The 18489-nt window shown below is 48.4% G+C and overlaps 1 protein-coding gene across 1 annotated transcript in view; it reads right to left on the bottom strand.

The window, feature by feature from the left end:
- Positions 1-341: 341 nt before the first annotated feature.
- Positions 342-18489, bottom strand: part of GPS2 (G protein pathway suppressor 2) — a 46799-nt gene continuing 28651 nt past the window's right edge. Inside the window, exons 11-12 of the mRNA XM_073564061.1 lie at positions 693-776; positions 342-611 (exon numbers count right to left, since the gene is read on the bottom strand). Of these exons, the coding sequence (XP_073420162.1) occupies positions 528-611; positions 693-776 (168 nt within the window). The 3' untranslated portion in view covers positions 342-527. The remainder of the gene's footprint in view (positions 612-692; positions 777-18489) is intronic.

Raw genomic sequence — 18489 nt, 5'->3', positions numbered from 1 at the left:
CTGCGCCATGTCCGGCAGCGCAGAAAATCCACAGAAAGCTCCATTAGTCTGTATTCCTGCGGTCACTGGTGTGACCTGTGGATGTGCGGCAGCTGACTGACAGCTCCATGCGCTTTACCTCCTACATCAGGTGAGTGGAATCATAATATTGCCTGAACCCTGTCTATCAGATAAGACCCTATCTGCGCTTTCTCCATTCCTACAGTGCGAGTCAGAGCCAACGGATTGTGACTGATGTGTGAAAGGGCCTGAGGCAGAACACATCAGTGACACACGAACACTGCCGATAACACCATTCACTTCCACCAGCACGTGAGCGACACCACAACTGCTATACGAAACACAGGTAAAATCACTTTATTTCCAAGAACCCCTGAGTCTGTGGTGGAGGCGCTGGGGCACCGGACTTGTGCACGCCGAGCTAAAAGCTGTGGGGTGATTGGGGAGAGTCAGACGGCAGAACAGAGGGGTCGGACTGAGCACAGAGCGGATCTTTACACCAAGCCCATAGATCTGGAGACGGCCCATCACTTGTGGTAGAATCTCTGGTTCTGTCCATGCTGCATGAATGGAAGACGAGGGGTCGGCTGTGGGGACGCCTGGAAGCCAGACTGTGACAGAAGGTAAAGAAAGGGGACACCATGTCATCCACAGTCTGCACGCCTCTTTCACATGCCTCGTCATCTACTTACCGTGTGTGGCTGCTGAGGTGGGGTCCCATGTGGGTAACCTCCCGGAGAAGCCGAACGTGGTGGGTGGGAATACGACAGCGTCGGCTGAAAAGAAAGCAGATCCGTCAGCAATGGAGAGCACAAGCATCAGCGCCAATCTCCACAAGGTGATTAATAAAGGGACGTCTCTGCCCCGGCAGGATGGTAGACGTGATCACCACAGATCATCCGGCTGCATGTGTGAGGATGCGGACATGGCTCACACATCACATCAGGCGTGGGCCGCCAACCAGTCCGTCTGACAGTGGCAAGAAGGCACGTGGCCCACGGCACCGATCAGCTCCATGGTGTAATCACGGCATGGATTAGGGTCTATGGTGGCTGGGAGCCAGCTGATGGCCCCATGGCTGCCATCTTGGGACTCCGGTGTATCCCAGGCACATGCTGGGCATCACTAGAAAGAGCGACTTCAGCTGCGGCATTTAGAGCGCGCGACCAGTCAGAAGCTCAAGCTCCAATGAGGATGAAAAAATATTATGGAAAAATGTAAAAATTGCCTTTTCTTTCAAACATATCTGAATTCACCAGATCCAAATATACAATTATTTCATCTCTAATTAATAACCAAATTAAAGAACAAGACTGACGCAGCTCGGTCTCGCCGTCATCTCATGACCGGACGGTCACTACCAGTACACTTGTGGGGTCTTTCTACATCTTCCAGGGCCTTGTATGGCAACTTCTCAGCAAAAAACAAGTCCTAAAATAATTCTATAGAAGGAAAAGTGAATTATGGTTCCTTGTAGGGGAGGAAAAAGAAAAGTACACACACGCTGCAGCAATGCATGCACATTAAGAGGGTGGTCCAGACTTGGGGCTCAGGTCTGCAGTCACGATGTGACCCCTCACATTGTGCACCATAAGGATTCTCCGATGCCGGCTGGTTACGTGACTAAGGCTGCGATTTTTATACTTCTGGCCACATTTCACCTGCACTGAGCGAGGCCACGCATTTCTACTTGGCACATGACTGCATGTAGGCAAATCACATACTTGTGGCCATGTGCCTACCACCGGAGGATCCTGACAGTGCGCAGTGTGGATTCACAAGTCTGCAGTCACAGAATAACCGCAGATTTGAGCGCCAACCCTGGACAACTAAGTGGAATTATACTAAGAATTACAGAGCCAGAGAAAGACGTGTATACTAGTTACAAGTAAGCTGAGCAGCAGCACTTAATGTCAGGCAGGAGCAGCAAAAGCAAAGAAGAAGTACAAAAATGATAGAAATCCTGTGATCCCAGTGTAACCCCCCTGTAAATCTCATGTAAGGACAAACCTATTAGATGTGGAAAGGAAGAACAAAGACATTAAAAAAAAAGTCAGTAATAACAATATTGGAGAAAGAGAAACCAATCACAAACTATGATGTTTCTATACTAATGCACAAAGCATGGGCAACAAACAAGGAGAATTGGAACTACTAACACAGGAAAAGAAATATGATGTCATTGGAATCACTGAAACTTGGTGGGACAATACACATGATTGGAATACAATACTAGAAGGACACAACTTACTTATAAGAACCAGACTTCATAAATGGCAAGGAGGTGTCATATTGTAAGGGAAATGTGTATCTCCACAGTGATCCAAGATCCAGAGACTGGTAGCTCTGTGGAAACCGTATGGGTAAGAATATAAGGCGAGAACAACAGAAAGGATACCATTGTATATGTTTACTACAGGCCACCTGGGCAAGATGAAGATATGGATTAACTCTTAATGCATCAAATGGCCAAGTTACCAAAGAAATATGACAGTGATCATGGGAGATTTCAACTATCCAGACATTTGTTGGGAATCTTTCTCAGGCAAAACTAACAGGTCAAGGAAATTCTTATCCTCTCTTGCCAACACCTTTATCTTCCAAAAGGTAGGGGAGAAAACAAGGGGATCTGCTACCTTGGATCTAATCCTTATAAACAGGGAGGAATAGCTTAGTTACACACCGATAACGGTGTTTCTCGGAACCCATGACAGCCCTATGGAGAGAGGGGGTCCGCCCATCAAGGATAGGAACCTACAGATAAAAAGGCGGCACCTCTCCTCCACCCCCAGTTGGTTACAGAGCATCAGAGGGTCTCCAGGTTAGTTAACAACAAAAGTATATACATAACATAATATTGCATGTTATGGAGAAGCACCGTGTCTAACAAAACACTTGCACACATTAACTCGTGCTCACCGCACACGTGAAAAAGGGGGGGGGGAAATAAGCGGGTGCTGTCATGGGTTCCGAGAAACACCGTTATCGGTGAGTAACTAAGCTATTCTCTCTCACCCATGACAGCACCACGGAGAGAATTTCAGAGATTGGTAGCTTAGGGAGGGACCACCGCCTCAAGGACCCTTCTCCCGAAGGTCAGGTCAGACGTAGAGGCTAGATCTAAGCGATAGTGCCTGAAAAAGGTAGGTGTTGACCAGTTAGCCGCTTTACAGATCTGCTCTATTGATACCTCTGATCTTTCTGCCCACGAAGTAGCCATTGCCCTTGTAGAGTGAGCTTTTAAACCCTCCGGGATGGTATTCCCACTGGATGAATACGCCAGGGCAATCGCATCCCGTATCCATCTTGCTAGGGTACTCTTGGATGCAGAGGTCGCATTAACTCCTGTCTGGGCGTCTATGACGCACAGGGAGGCAAAAAAACGCCTTCAGATTAGTACGATACCTCCACGGGACGCATCGTTCTAACCTACAGTGGCAGCGAGTTGGACGGAGCTGGGGAAAGGGCAGTATCAGAGCTGCACTTGCGCTCAGTGACAGGCCGTCTACATTGCAGCTGCACTTGCGCTCAGTCCTTCCCTCTCCTTCTTACTGGAAGTATCCCTGCCCCCACCATGGGCATCGGAAACACTCGGCGCCCCGAGTTATTGTGCGCGGGAGAGCGAAAGATGGCGGCGAATATGTACCGGGTGGGCGGTGAGTGCCGGGTCCTCAGCCCTCGGGACTTTGGGGAGGGCTGTGTGCTGCTCGTCCATGCTCCTGTCGGCTGTAATGGAGTGCGGGCCGCTGTGACCGGCCACAGGCCTCCGTGCTGCCTGCTCCCCTCACTGTGCTTCCTGCCCGGCCTGCAGGGGGCGCACGAGGCATGTTGTGTCCCTGTACGACCCCCGGGGGTCTCCCTTCTAGCAGTGGGTGATGTTCTGGAATCTTCTATATGTGAATGGACTGATCTCTGTCCGGGGCATTTTATCTCTAACGCCCCCAGTTTCTGGTCCCGGTTCTGTTCCGATTCATCTCCACAATATGGAAAAATCAGCAAAATCCGCGTCTGCGGAATGTTCCCCCTTCCAAAGTTGCAAGCGGATTTAAATCCCTTTTATAAGGTGTCTTCAGAGGTCGCATTAACGCCTGTCTGGGTGTCTATGACGCACAGGCAGGCGAAAAAACGCCTTCAGATTAGTACGATACGTCCACGGGACGCATCGTTCTAAGCTACTGTGGCAGCGAGTTGGACGGAGCTGGGGGAAAGGGCAGTATCAGATGTTGCGGAGCGACACACGTCATCGCGGCGTGCCCTCTGTGCTTGTCTCTCAGCGGGTGGTAGCGTGCAGCAGCGGCTGTACGGACACGTGACCCGCGTGACTGACGTCATCGCGGCGCGCTCTCTCTGCATCTCAGCGTGTGTAGCATCAATTTTAATTCATACAAATTGCGTACTCCTCCGTGGTGAAAAATACTCCTCAAAAATATTGGGAGGAGTATTTTTACTCCTCTGAAAAATATGTAGCGCGACCTCTGCTTGGATGCCTTGAGTCCCTTCCGAGGTCCCTGGAAACACACAAAGAGCCTTCCTTTCTACATTCCTTGGTGGCCTCTAAGTACTGAACTAGGCACCTCTTCACATCCAGGGTGTGAAATTTCTCCTCTCCCCTATTCTTAGGGTTTGGCCAGAAGGAAGAAAGGACTATTTCTTGTGACCTATGGAAGTGTGTTGACGCCCTAGGTAGGTATGCTGGGTCAGGATTTACTAGGACTATCGTCCAAGATTTTAGTGAACGGGGGTATCGCTGACAAGGCTTGAATATCGCTCACTCTGCGAGCGGATGTTAGGGCCACCAAGAGTATAGTCTTTGATAAGGTTTTCAGGGGTGCTGACTGGATGGGCTTGAATGTGGGCCCTGTTAGGGCAGACAACACTAGGTTTAGATCCCATGATGGTAATTTCTGGGAGGTTATTGGTCTAGATCTGGCTGCGGCCCTCAAACCGTGCTACCCAAGGGTTGCCCGCCACATCCTGGTTATAAAGGGCGCCTAGAGCCACTACCTGTACCTTCAACGTATTAGTCGCCAGCCCCTGTTCTAACCCTTTTTGCAAGAATTCGAGAATTTTGTTGATTTGTACTCCATCCTGAACCCTTACCCCGGAGCTGGATAAAAATTTCCTCCATCTTCTACCATAGGCCCTGGTTGTGATTGGTTTCCTACTTTTTTGGAGCGTGGAAACCAGGTTTTCTGAGAACCCCTTCCCCCTCAGCAGTGCCCTTTCAAATTCCATGCTGTTAAATGGAGGCTCACTGCCCGAGGGTGTAACACGGGACCTTGGGACAGAAGGTCGGGGACATCTGGTAGAACCCAGGGGTCGGTTATTGACAGTATTCTCAGCCAGGAAAACCAGGTTCTTTTTGGCCAGAACGGGGCTATCAATATCATTCGTGCTCTGTCTTCTTTGACTTTATTACTGCCGGGATGAGAATGGGTGGCGGGAAGGCATACATTAGGCCCTGTGTCCATGGAAGCATAAACGCATCCAGGGTCCGGGGATTCCCCCTGGGGTCTAGGGAAAATGCTTCCACTTTTGTTTTTGTGGTCGGCAAACAACTCTATGTCCGGGGTCCCCCACATTTTTACGATCTTCCGAAAAATGGACTGTTTTAGAACCCACTCCCCTTGATGTAGCTGGGTGTGACTTAAAAAGTCTGCTGTCTGGTTCTCTGTTCCCCATATGTGTAGTGCCGATAGGGATAGTAGGTTTTTCTCGGCTAGCGTGAATATTTCGGAGGATGTGTTCATTAGTGTTCGGGATCTGGTTCCCCCTGATGATTTATGTAGGCCACCGTCACCCGATTGTCCGAAAATATGCGGACATGATGGCCCCTTAATATCGGTAGAAAGTGTGTTAGGGTGTAGCCTACTGCCAACAGTTCCTTTTGGTTCGAGGAGGCTTTTAGTTCCTGACCTTCCCATTCCCCCTGAGCCACCCTTTTGCTCATGTGTGCTCCCCATCCCTTGGGACTGGCGTCCGTGGTGATTATGTGTGTGATATTTATCACCCAGGGAATCCCTTTGGACAGGTTGTCTCTGTTCCCCCACCAAGCTAGGGAACGAATAGTTTTGGAGTCTAGTGTGCCGTGACATTCCAAGTGACCTCCTAATGCTAACTGGTTGGCTAATACATCCCATTGGAGATCTCTCGTATGTAGCTGCGCCCACTGGACCGCTGGCAGGCAGGCGGAGAGGGACCCTAGTAGTGACATTGCTTTCCTTAGCGTCATGGAAGGGTTCTGTGTCGCTCTTGCTACCATCTGAGCAATCCTCTCTTTTTTGTGGTCTGGTAGGTAACACTCCTGGGTGTTTGAGTCCAGAGTCAGGCATAGGAATTCCTGGACTTTTCTGGGCTCCAGCCTTGATTTTTTCAGATTCAGGAGCCAGCCGAGGTTTTGTAGAGTGGTCATCACTCTGTCCCCCTGTTCCCTGCATCTTTGGGCCGAGCTGCTTGCTATTAAAAAGTCGTCCAGATATGGAACTATTAGAACATCTTGTTCTCTTAGGTGAGCCATCATCTCTGCCACCAATTTCATGAAGATTCGCGGAGCTATCGAAATCCCAAATGGCAAGGCCCTGTACTGAAACTCCCTTACTTTGCACCCTATGGTGACCACCAGTCTGAGGTATTCTCGGGAGTCTTTGTAGATGGGGACGTGATAGTACGCGTCGCTGAGATCTAATACTACCATGAAGCAATGGGGAAAGAGAATTTTGATGGTCAACTTGATTGACTCCATTTTGAATTTCTCGTTTTTGACATAATCGTTTAGCCTCTTTAGATTTATAATTGTCCGGAACGTACCGTCCAGTTTGGTTACTAGAAAGAGGCGAGTAGAACCCTCTGCCTTTCTCCCATGGGGGAACCTCCTGGAGGACCCTTTTGTTCAATAGGCTTATGACCTCTTTTTCGAGGGCTTCCTGTTCTGACGCTGATGATCTTAGTGGGGTCACTATATATTTTTGAGGTGGGAGAGAGAAAGTCCATCCTTAACCCTGATCCTATCAGATTTAGTAACCACGGGTTGTTCGATATTTTCCTCCAGGCTGGGAGAAAAAAGCTTAGCCTCCCTCCCACCCTGGGCAAACAGTCACTTGGAGGGTTTTTTGTCTCAGGACGAGTTACCAAAGAAGAACTCCCTGTCTCTCCTTCTGTCGTCCCATTACTGTTCTCTCGGGGGTCTCCTCTGAAAATTTTTTTTTGTTCCGAAAGGACCTTTTAAAGCCTGTGGGGCCTGTAGGGCCTAAATTTGGGAATCCCTTTTTGTCCCCCGCTTTTTTGAGGATGTCATCCAAAGTCTCTCCAAAAAGGAAGTTCCCTTCACAAGGGATGGCACAAAGTTTCATCTTGGTTTGTAAATCCCCAGGCCAACATTTAAGCCACAGCGTTCAGGCTGCGTTTGACAGGGCTGCCGTTTTAGATGACAATCTTACCGAATCAGTCGATGAATCGGCTAAGAAGGCCGCCGCTCCCCTTATCACTGGAATGGATTCCAGGATCTTCTCTGTGTGTACCTTCCCTTAGCTGTTTCTCTAATCGGTCCACCCACCCCATGAGGGCTCTGGAGGTACAAGTTGCCGATATTGCTGGCCTAAGATTTCCTCCTGCTGATTCCCAAGTGCCCTTAAGGAAAGTATCAGCTTTTTTGTTTAATGGGTCCCTTAAGGTACCCATATCCTAGAAGGGGAGTGCAAATTTTTTGGAGGCTTTGGCGACCGCCACGTCTAACTTCGGGGCTTTGTCCCAAGACGTGGACGCCTCGTCATCGAATGGGTATTTTCTCTTGAGAGGGAACCGTGGAGATCTTCCTATCTGGTCTCTCCCATTCTTTTTTTATCAGGCCCTGTACATTCTGGTTCAGCGGAAACACTCTGCGCCTCTTTTGGCCTAGTCCCCCGAAAATTATGTCCTGGACTGATCTATCTGGCCGAGGGTCTGCTACCCCCATGGTGGACCTTACCGCCTTTACTAGCATGTCTACCTTGTCCAGGGGAAAGCAATGCCGACCTTCTGTTTAGTCATCTGAGGATGACGCGTCGGTGCCTGAGGTATGTGATGTAACTTCCCCTGACGTCGAGGCCTCTGACTGGGAGGCTACTATTGTGTCCCTTTTCCTTCCCCTTCCTTTATGTTTTAGGGATGAAAGGGCACTTTGAAACTCCGAACGGATTACCGCTCTTAGATCCGAGGCGTAATCCGGGGTTTGATCACAAAACTTCCTGAATGCAGGAATCGCAGAGCTTTTTATCCCAAGCTGGTGGTAGCGGTCTGCTACAGGTGGGGCATTCCCTGTTCTTTGTTTTTCTTTCGTCTATTATAATGGGGAACATTCACGTAGATCACTTACCCCGTTGTGCACGGATGTAGGTACCGGTTCGGGAGGTGGATTCGGATCCCTCACGGGCTGATCCACGGAAGGTGACTAGCTCCTCGCAGTCGACTTGCTCTGCTGCGTGGAGTGGCTACTGGACCGGTCCTCGCCGTCCTTTTCTTTGTCGGCAATGGTGGTGTTGCCTTTGCTACTGCTGCTTGTGCTGCTGCATTGGCTGTCCTCCATACTTACAGGATGCTTCCAGCAAGGAGTAATTGCAGCTCTTTTTAAATTTTCCCAGCCGTGACATCACTTCCTCTCCCAGCCTGCACCGCTCTGTCCCTCGGGGAGCACGCAGTGCGCATGCGCCGACCTCAGGGACCCGGAAGTCGTCTCCTCCATTTCCGGGGCAGCGCCATATTGGTACACCTCTGTACCGCGCGCTGCCCCCGCGTGTACTGGCGTCCCTCCAGCCCCATCTCCTTTCCGGAGCGGCAGCTCGGTCCTCCCCGCCCGCTCACCCTGTACAGCCCCTCGGCTACAGCGGTGGCGGCTTCAGGCACCGACCCCGCCGCGGCAGGGGCCTCCCCGCTGCCGGTGTACCGGACGAGACCGGCCCTGGACTCCTATTCCAAGGTAAGCTGCTGCTGGTTCCACGGGTCACCCGTCAAGGACAGGAACCCAACTGGGGGCGGAGGAGAGGTGCCGCCTTTTTATCTGTAGGTTCCTGTCCTTGATGGGTGGATCCCCTCTCTCCGTGGTGCTGTCATGGGTGAGAGAGAAATGGTTGAGGAGGTAAGAGTGGCTGGGACCCCAGGAGGTAGCGACCATGCTATTTTAGAATTTTGGATAACTAGAGGAGGAAGACCTGTGAAGACTCAGACGTCAAGGTTAGATTTCAGAAGGGCAGATTTTAAAGGATTCAGAAAGAGAATTGGAGGGATCCAATGGTTGGATATACTTAAGGACAAAAATGACCAGGAAGAATGGGAAATCTTGAAAAATGAAATTCTCAAAGCACAATTGTTAACAATTCCGAAAAGAGGGAAGAATAGGAAGCATTTAAGGAAACCAGGATGGATGAACACAGAACTTAAGCACATGCTAAAAAGGAAGAAAAAAATGTTTATAAAATGGAAAGAGGGAGGCATATCTAAAGAAGAATATAATGCTGTCTGCAGAACCTGCAGGGCACAAATCAGATTAGCTAAAGCTGACAATGAATTGAGGCTTGCAAGAGACGTCAAAAGCAATAATAAAGGATTTTGGGGATATGTCAAAAGCGAAAGAAAAGTCAAAGATGCTATAGGATTTTTACAGGATGAAAATGATGAAATGGTAAGACAGGATGTTGAGAAGGCCAAACTTTTAAATTCCTCTTTTGCATCTATTCTCTGTAAGAAAGAAAATGTAACATTAACTGATCTTCAACGGGGCCATTGAAGGAATAAAAGAATCCACACTACCCATAACGAGAGATGGTGAGGGAACACTGAGCTAATTTACATCTTCTGGTCCTGTCCTGATGAATTAATTACATCCTAGGTACTGAAAGAGTTATCAGAGGAAACTGCAGAACCACTAGCCAGAATCTTTGAAAAATCCTGGAGAACAGCAGAAGTCCCAGAAGATTGGAGAAGGGCAATTGTCACGATATTCAAAAAAGGAAAGAAGACGGAGCCAGGAAATCACAGGCCAGTGAGCCTTACTTCTCTATGCCACGAAAGATCTCTGAACAAAGAATTAAATTGCATGTATGTACCTGGATAAGAATACAGTAATCAACCAGAGCCAGCATGGGTTTGTATCAAACAAGTCATGCCAGACTCCTCTAAATTTTCCTTCTATGATGGAATCACTGACTGGGTGGATTAGGAAAATGCGACAGATATAGTATATCAACTTCAGCAAAGCATTTGATAAAGTATCTTATACTATGGTTATCGAAAAAATGACCAAGTATAGATCACAGACTGCACATGAGTCAACAGTGTGATGCAGCAGCAAAAAAGGCAAATGCAATTCCAGGATGTATTAACAGAAGCATACAGTCTAGATCACGTGAAGTCATTATCCCCCTCTACTCCTCTTTGGTCAGACCTCATCTGGAATACTGTGTCCAGTTTTGGGCGCCACATTTTAAAAAAGACAACAAACTGGAGCAAGTTCAGGAAAGAGCGACCAGAATGGTGACCGGTCTGCAAACCCTGTCTTATGAGGAAAGGTTGCAGGATTTGGGAATGTTTAGCTTGCAAAAGAGAAGGCTGAGAGGAGACTTAATAGCGGTCTAAAAATATCTCAAGGGCTGTCACATTGTAGAGGGATCATCTTTATTCTCATTTACACAAGACTAGAAGCAATGTGATGAAAGTGAATGGGAGGAGACACAGATTAGATATTAGACAGTTGGTGATCAATGGGTGGAACAGGCTGCCACGAGAGGTGGTGAGTTCTCCTTCAATAGAAGTCTTCAAACAGAGGCTGAACAGACATCTGTCTGGGATGATTTAGCGAATCCTGCTTTGAGCAGGGGGTTGGACCGGATGACCCAGTAGGTCCCTTCCAACTCTACCATCCTATGATTATAATGGGGATAAGAACCACCAGGACACGGGAAGCTTCAGAAAGTCGGGTATCACCAATATCTGCTCACAGGAGAGTCCAAAGTGAGACCGGCCCGAGTGATTCCATGGGTCAGTCTGTACAACGGGTGTGACGTAGGGAGGGGTAATGTTTACATAGAAGGCATTCTGCAGGAGGTTCTGACCCCTGGGCCTGTGCCATAACGCTCAGTCTGGAGGAAGGGTAGACTGTGTCGAGGTATTCACTACCATGTGGCGGTATATGGTCACTGCAGGCCGTGAGCAGACTGCGGCTTGGAGCCCCAGACTGTGAAGTTATTTAACTCTCTCCCTAACAGCTGGTGCCCAACGTGGGGCCCCCGAACAGGGACGCCTCTGCCCCCGGACGACAAGACAGAGGACCCTCGGAGCGGACACAGGTGCTGGAAAATTGGGACTAATCATCCCCCACGACAACCACAGTAAGTTGGCAGTTATACTGTTCAGACTGACCGTTGGTGTGGTTTTCCTGTGCTTGTTGCTGCAAAGAGGATCTAAGGTTTGTCCCCATGGTGGGGTGATTCATGGGTGGAATCATATAGAGGTGCAGTCCCATTGGGGGCCCAGTGCTCGTACCGTACCTCATAAGGGACGGACACCCCGGATTGACCAGTGATTGTGACTCTTTATAGTCAAAATATCCTGAATTCCTGATCATTGTTAGTAATCAGGTGTGGTGAGTGATCGAAGACTGGGTAGGATATGTAACTCAGGTATATATAGATATATATATAACCAGAGGTGTCCGGAGGGATAGTCTGAGACGCCCTCCTCCTTTCACTGAGAACCGCAAATTTTGGGCAATCCTAGAGGGGGATTATTGACCCGGTGGAACAGACTGATAAGGCCGCTCCAGATCTGTGCACAACTGAAGGATATTTAGCTCTAAAGGAGAGAATTATGTTTCAGGTGAAGAAAAAGAAAAGTTTGGAATTGTGATTCAAAGACGAGGAAAGAAATCTGTCAGGAATGCAGGAAAAATATTTTCGATTTTAGGATTTCCTAAGGGCAGGAGGCTACAGGCTACGCTATGGGATGAAGGAGTAAAAAAAAAAAAAAAAAAGGGAGGTTGACTGATGATGGATTACTTAAAGGCGCTGAGGAGTTCCGTGGCTTGGCACATGAGTTGTATAATGAAGGTTATGTGGAAATTTAACAGCAAGTGAGTTCTGATTGTTTTTATTGCTATGTGGAAAAAGGAATTGTCTAACACTGTGAAAAAGACTGAAAGTGTTGTGGTACAGGAAAGAATTGAGAATGTGATTAAAGAAGACACTGAGATCGAGGCTAATGTGTCGGGCAGGAAAATAGTTAATGATTTGAAGCAAGAAGTTTCCCTGCTAGATGATAAGATCCCTCCCCAGGAAATCAAGCCTCTCCTCCCGACTGTAAGCTCTGTGCCCCTTAACCCTAAGGCACCGATGTATCCTGGACTACCGAACCTCAGTATGCCCCCACCCTATGGATCCTCTGGGTGGCTCTGTGCTGTATGCGGAGTTACTAATCCTCAGTGGAGAGAGGTCTGTTACAATTATGGTATGAGGAGACCAGGAGTAGCAGCCCCCACCTTTCCTCTGTTGAATGCTGACGGTACCTATTATCATCCACCGGCAGCCCCAGTCTCCGTTATGACTAATATTGCTAGTGGTTATGGATATCCACCCCCTCCTACTTTAGTTACCAGGTCAGAGACAGGATGCTCAGAGGAGATAGAATATTTCCAGGAAATGTATTCCAATATTATTCCTGGACCCCACTGTTATGATGTGCTCTTTAGGATAGGGACAGGGGATCTCACGAAGCAGCATGTTGGGCCCATAGTAAATGCCGCAAACAATCAACTTCGCCATGCTGGAGGACTGGCCGCAAAAATTTCACAGAAAGGCGGACCCATGATACAGGAAGAATCTGATTCATATATACAAACGTATGGGCAGGTAGAAACAGGACAGGTTGCAGCAACCAGAGCAGGACAGCTGCCGTGTCAATATGTAATACATGCAGTGGGACCATGATATGACCCTATCAATATTCCTAGGTCCCAACAATTGCTTACTGAGGCTGTCCAGAACGCAATCCTGTATGCCTCCTCCGTCCCCCCCCCCCCCCCCGATACGATGCCTCAACATACAGTGGCTATACCATTAATCTCTGCCGGTATTTTTCAATATCCCAGGAAGGATGCTGCCATGGTCATAGTATAAGCAATAGAGCGGTGTATACAGGAAAACCCCATAAAATTGGAGGAGGTCCGATTTGCCCTCGACAGCCACCCAACGGCCCATCAGGCAATACAATCTCTAATTGTAACAGAGCCTCCTGCCTCGCTCCCACAGCAGATGCCTCTTGTGCCCATACTACCGCCACCTCCTCCCCCCCGAGTTGTCAGTAATATCCGAATTTGAAGATGATAATGTGGAAAGCACTCCTGACAGGCCAAAGTATACTCCCTTCACCCATCACAAATAGACTGTTTGCAATCAATTACCCGATCCAGAGACTTCCCCCACGGCTTTCTACAGGCAAATGGCATCAAATCGAGACATTTATTCCACTCCCCGAAGAAATCTATTACACATACTTCGAGTAAAAGCTGGGGAGGGGTATTTTCCAATTATGGAGGGTGGCATAATGTACAATGTGGATCTGGATGGGGGAACCCATGAGAGTGGTGTTGATTTCTGCAAAGCTTTAAAGGTCTGGGCACAGGATAGATTAGCGGACCAAGCTACCGCTCTCACAGATGTCACACAGGAGAAGGGGGAGACTGCCGAGAAGTTCTATGGGCGTCTTATGGTAGTATTTAGAGATCTGGGATTCTCACTGTATAATGAAGCCCATACACATCTTTTTATGGCAGCTTTGATGTCCGGCCTTAAACCCGAGTTGCAAGAGGCGATAATCTCAGTTAAACCTAATGTTGAGAATTCCACCCCAGATGATGCATTGAAAGTAATAAAAAGTTTTCAGAAGAATTTAACCCGCTCTGTAGCAGCGGGGAAACAGAAAAATAATTCAACAGCGGCAGCTCTGACAGCCCCTGCTCTAACAGCCGCAGCCCCCACCATTGCGCCCAGCGCGGCTGCGAGTACGCAGCTGGTTCCTTATCACTGGAGCACACAGCAAACTCTGGCCCTCCCTCAGACTTCAGCTCCTTACTCCAGTATCTCCCCTAATCCTATGAATAGGAGCCTTCCTCCCCAGCTCCGCCGTGCTAATTCTCGTTTGCAATGCTGGCGCTGCGGGCGACTTGGTCACTTTCAGAGAGACTGTCACACTCTCGCTGATAGATGCTACCCTCAAGTTCCCTCTTCCAATCGTAATCTAAATACTGGGAACCCCAGAGGATACCCCGGTTACGGACAACCCCAAAATCCTGATAAATGTCCATACTGAAGGGGTGGCCAACCAGGGTCTGCCATCACAATGTCCTCCACCAAACCTGGGGCATGCTCATCCGTCACGCTCCCTGTAGGGGACACCCTTATTAAGTTCATGGTAGACACTGGGGCGGCCAATTCTATAATCAAATCATCAGATGTACCTACGGATATCCCTATTCAATTCTCAGATCAAGAGCTTGTTTTAATTGGAGTAGATGGCAGACCCAATAAACAAACTCTTACAAAACCCATCCCTGTGGGACCCTTCCCCAAGGTTACTGCTCAGTTCGTAATCTCTCCCACATGTCCAGTAAATTTACTGGGGGCAGATTTATTATCACAGTTCCGCCCCAGAATACAATCCCAAGATGATGGTCGGATGGTTCTTACGTTACATAACCCCTCTGCAGATGAAGAAAGTGAGGAAATCTGTATTTTTCATGCCCTTCCCACAGTTATGATGGCCCTGTTAGGCCCAGATCCACCCCCAATATTGCCTGAGGATCAACAACTCACCCCATACCTCTCAGAGATACCATCTAAACTTTGGTCAAAAGGGCCAAATGATATAGGGAAAATGCCTGTAGAACCAGTAAAAGTGTTTCTCAAACCTGGTGCCCCTTTTCCCAAAGTCCATCAATATCCTTTGAAACATGATCAGGGGCCTTCAGGAACAAATACAAATGTTACTTGATAACGGTGCTCTGGTACCCTGTGTTTCTCCATGTAATACGCCCTTGTTTCCCGTTAAGAAAAAGACCCCACCTGGCCAGCCCCCTGTGTACCAGCTGGTACAAGACCTACGGGGAGTTAATGCAGCTACTATTCTGGAAACTCCAGTGGTGCCTAATCCACATACTCTTTTGTCCCAAATACCCCAGGATGCTGCTTGGTTTACAGTCATCGATCTTACCAATGCCTTCTTTAGCATTCCGTTACACCCAGATTGCTGGTCTTTGTTTGCATTCACTTTTCAGGGACGACAGATAACATGGACAGTTATGCCACAAGGGGCCCAAAACAGTCCCAACCAGTTTGCAAAAAACATGAGCGAGTGTCTCTTGTCCTGGCAGTTAGATCACCCCCAGGTCACGCTGCTTCAGTATGTGGATGATCTTTTGCTGTGTGCACGGACGGAGCAGGAAGCCATTGTTGCCACTGTCAGCCTCCTCAAGCATCTGGCAGCACTGATCTGTCGGGTTTCGGCCTAGAAACTTCAGTTCTGCCTTGGTCAAGTGATATTCTTGGGTCACTGTCTCCTTCAGGGTGTCAGACACCTCACAGAAGAAAGAAAAATAGCTGTCAGCTCCCTTCCTTCCCCAAAAGATGAAAACTGAACTCCAGCGTTTTCTTGGACTGTGCATTTATTGTAGTCAGTGGATACCGGATGCATCCCGCATAATGCAACCCCTTTACAACGCCTTGAAAGACGGTATAATGAGCTACAAGGAAAGATCACCGGTTTGTATGGAAAGCCTTCATCATGCCTTCTCTGAGTTGAAGCGGCTCATTGCTTCCGCCCCTGCCTTGGGCATCCCGGACTATACTCGAACGTTCCATTTGTGTGTGTCTGAGAATGAAGGACATGCAGCAGGGGTACTTACACAATCACATGGCAATAGGCAGCGACCAGTGGGCTATTATTCGGCCCGCCTCAACCCAGTGGCCCGAGCATCACCAAGTTGCATGAGGGCAGTTCACGCCACTCACTCGTTGCTTGACAAGACTGCAGACATAATTCTTGGACATGAAACGCACATTTTTGCCCTGCATGACATTGCAGCAATACTGACACTTCAGCAACCAAGACATTTGACTGTGCAACGACACTTACGGCTGCAGTGTTCACTCCTTTTGCCTGATTATGTCAAGTTGCATCGCTGTACTACAATCAACCCGGCTACTTTACTGCCGGTCCCCAAGAAAGATGGCAGTGATGAGGATTTTCTCCATCATGATTGTTCCCAACTTCTGACTGAAGAAACAGCTACTCCACCAAATGTCAGTGAGAATCCACTCCCAAATCCTGATCTGGTGTTATACACGGATGGTTCAAGATATGCTGACAAGTTTGGTAGATTCCACATGGGATACGCTGTTACCACAGAGGACACTGTAGTGCACGCAGCTGCGCTCCCGCCCTCACAGTCAGCACAAGAAGCAGAACTCCAGGCTCTGTCTACTGCATGTACTTTGGCTAAGAACAGACGGGCTAATATATACACGGACTCACGGTATGCATTTGGTATTGCTCATGATTTTGGGGCTTTATGGGCCAATCAAAGGTTTATTACTACTGCCGGAACCCCAGTGAAAAATGCTGAAGCTGTTAAAACCCTCAAGGACTCGATCAAATTACCTACTCAGGTGGCCATTATCAAAGTTAAGGCGCACGGTCCTAGGACCAGTCCACAGACTGTTGGCAATGCATTTGCGGATATGCAAGCAAAAGCCGCCGCTCTCTTACCCGTTGAACCAACCATACCAACTATGGTGACCACACGCTCTCAGCGTAAACAGTTACAAGAAGCACTGACCCTACAAGAACCTGATGATCTACAACAGACTGAAGGAAGAGGTGAAGCAATGGAAGACTGATGGGGCACGAATGGATAATGGTCTCTGGAAAAAGGATCAACTCGTGTGTCTCCCTAAGCGGATGTATCCTGCTATTGCCACATGGGCACATGGACCTACACATCGAGGAAAGAATCAGGCCCTCGCACTGGTGCAAAAATTCTACTAGGCCCCGGGAATTTCCATAGTTTTGTCAGCGTTCAACCATGCCTGTAATATCTGTCACACTCGTAATCCCGGTCAACTTCAACGTGTACCCCCGAAGCATCTTGCTAAGCCCGACTATCCTTTCCAAAGGCTCCAGGTGGACCATATCATGTTGCCTAAGTCTGGAAGGTATGAATACTGTTTGGTTGTTGTTGACATGTTCTCCAGTTGGCTGGAAGCATTCCCCGTTACCAACATGACTGCAAAAACTACAGCGAAGAAACTGGTGATGGAAGTCATATGCAGATATGGGGTCCCAGAAGTTGATGAAAGTGATCAAGGTCCAACCTTTTCTTCTCATGTGTACCAAGAAGTTCTGACAATGCTTGGATCCACTGTAGCACTACAAACTCCGTACCACCCACAATCCAGTGGGAAAGGCCTGTTTCACACTTCCGTTTTTGTGTCCGCCAAACGGATCCGTTTCCGTTTGACGGAAACTGATGCAAACGGATCCGTTTTTTTAAAAACGGATCCGTTTTTTTGACGGATCCGCGGTAACCGTAATGGAAGTCTATGGGACAAAAAAACGGATCCTGCAAAAAATGGCGGATCCGTTTTTTTACGGAAAACAACGGATTTTGACGGATTTGAAAAAACGGAAGTGTGAAACAGGCCAAAGTTGAAAGGTTGAATGGCACACTGAAGGGACAATTGACCAAAATGATGCAGGAGACTACGGCTCCATGGCCAGAGCTCCTACCCATTGTACTATACCACATCCGTACTACCCCTATTGCAAAACATGGCCTGTCCCCATATGAGATAAGCCGGATTACTTACCGGTAATGCTCTTTTAATGAGTCCACGACAGCACCCACTTGGAGAGTGGGATCTGCCCATAGGAACAGGAAACCTGCAGAGATAAAAGAGGGCGGTCCGCCTCTCCTCCTCAGTTGGATTTCAGAGTACCCGGAGGACCGCCAATTATTAGGCCATTATTCAATATTCTAAATTTATTAACTTTACAACTAAGAAGGTGTATATACATGATGTTAACTTCTAGGAAGGGTTAGTGAACGGGTGCTGTTGTGGACTCATTAAAAGAGCATTACCGGTAAGTAATCCAGCTTTTTACTCTTCGCCACGACAGCACCCACTGGAGAGACTTTCAGAGACCTTCACCTGGGAGGGATCACCGTGCCGAGGACCGCGCTACCAAAGGCTGTCAGATGAGCATGATAAATCAAGCCTATAGTGGTTATAAAAGGTAGAGGGCGTAGACCAAGTTGCAGCCTTATACATATAGACTCGATTGCGACGTCTCCCCTCTCCGCCCAAGAGGAAGCCATAGCTCTGGCGGAATGTGCCCCGATACCCTCCAGAGGATCTTCATTGCTCTCGGAGTATGCTAGACCAATCGCGTCTCTGATCCACCGAGACAGAG

This window comes from Dendrobates tinctorius, unplaced genomic scaffold (assembly GCF_039654945.1).
Source record: "Dendrobates tinctorius isolate UK_male_01 unplaced genomic scaffold, ASM3965494v1 ptg000424l, whole genome shotgun sequence".
Classification (NCBI taxonomy): Eukaryota; Metazoa; Chordata; class Amphibia; order Anura; family Dendrobatidae; genus Dendrobates; species Dendrobates tinctorius.
The sequence above is the reverse complement of the archived record's forward strand: the minus strand, read 5'-3'. Positions and strand labels throughout refer to the sequence as shown.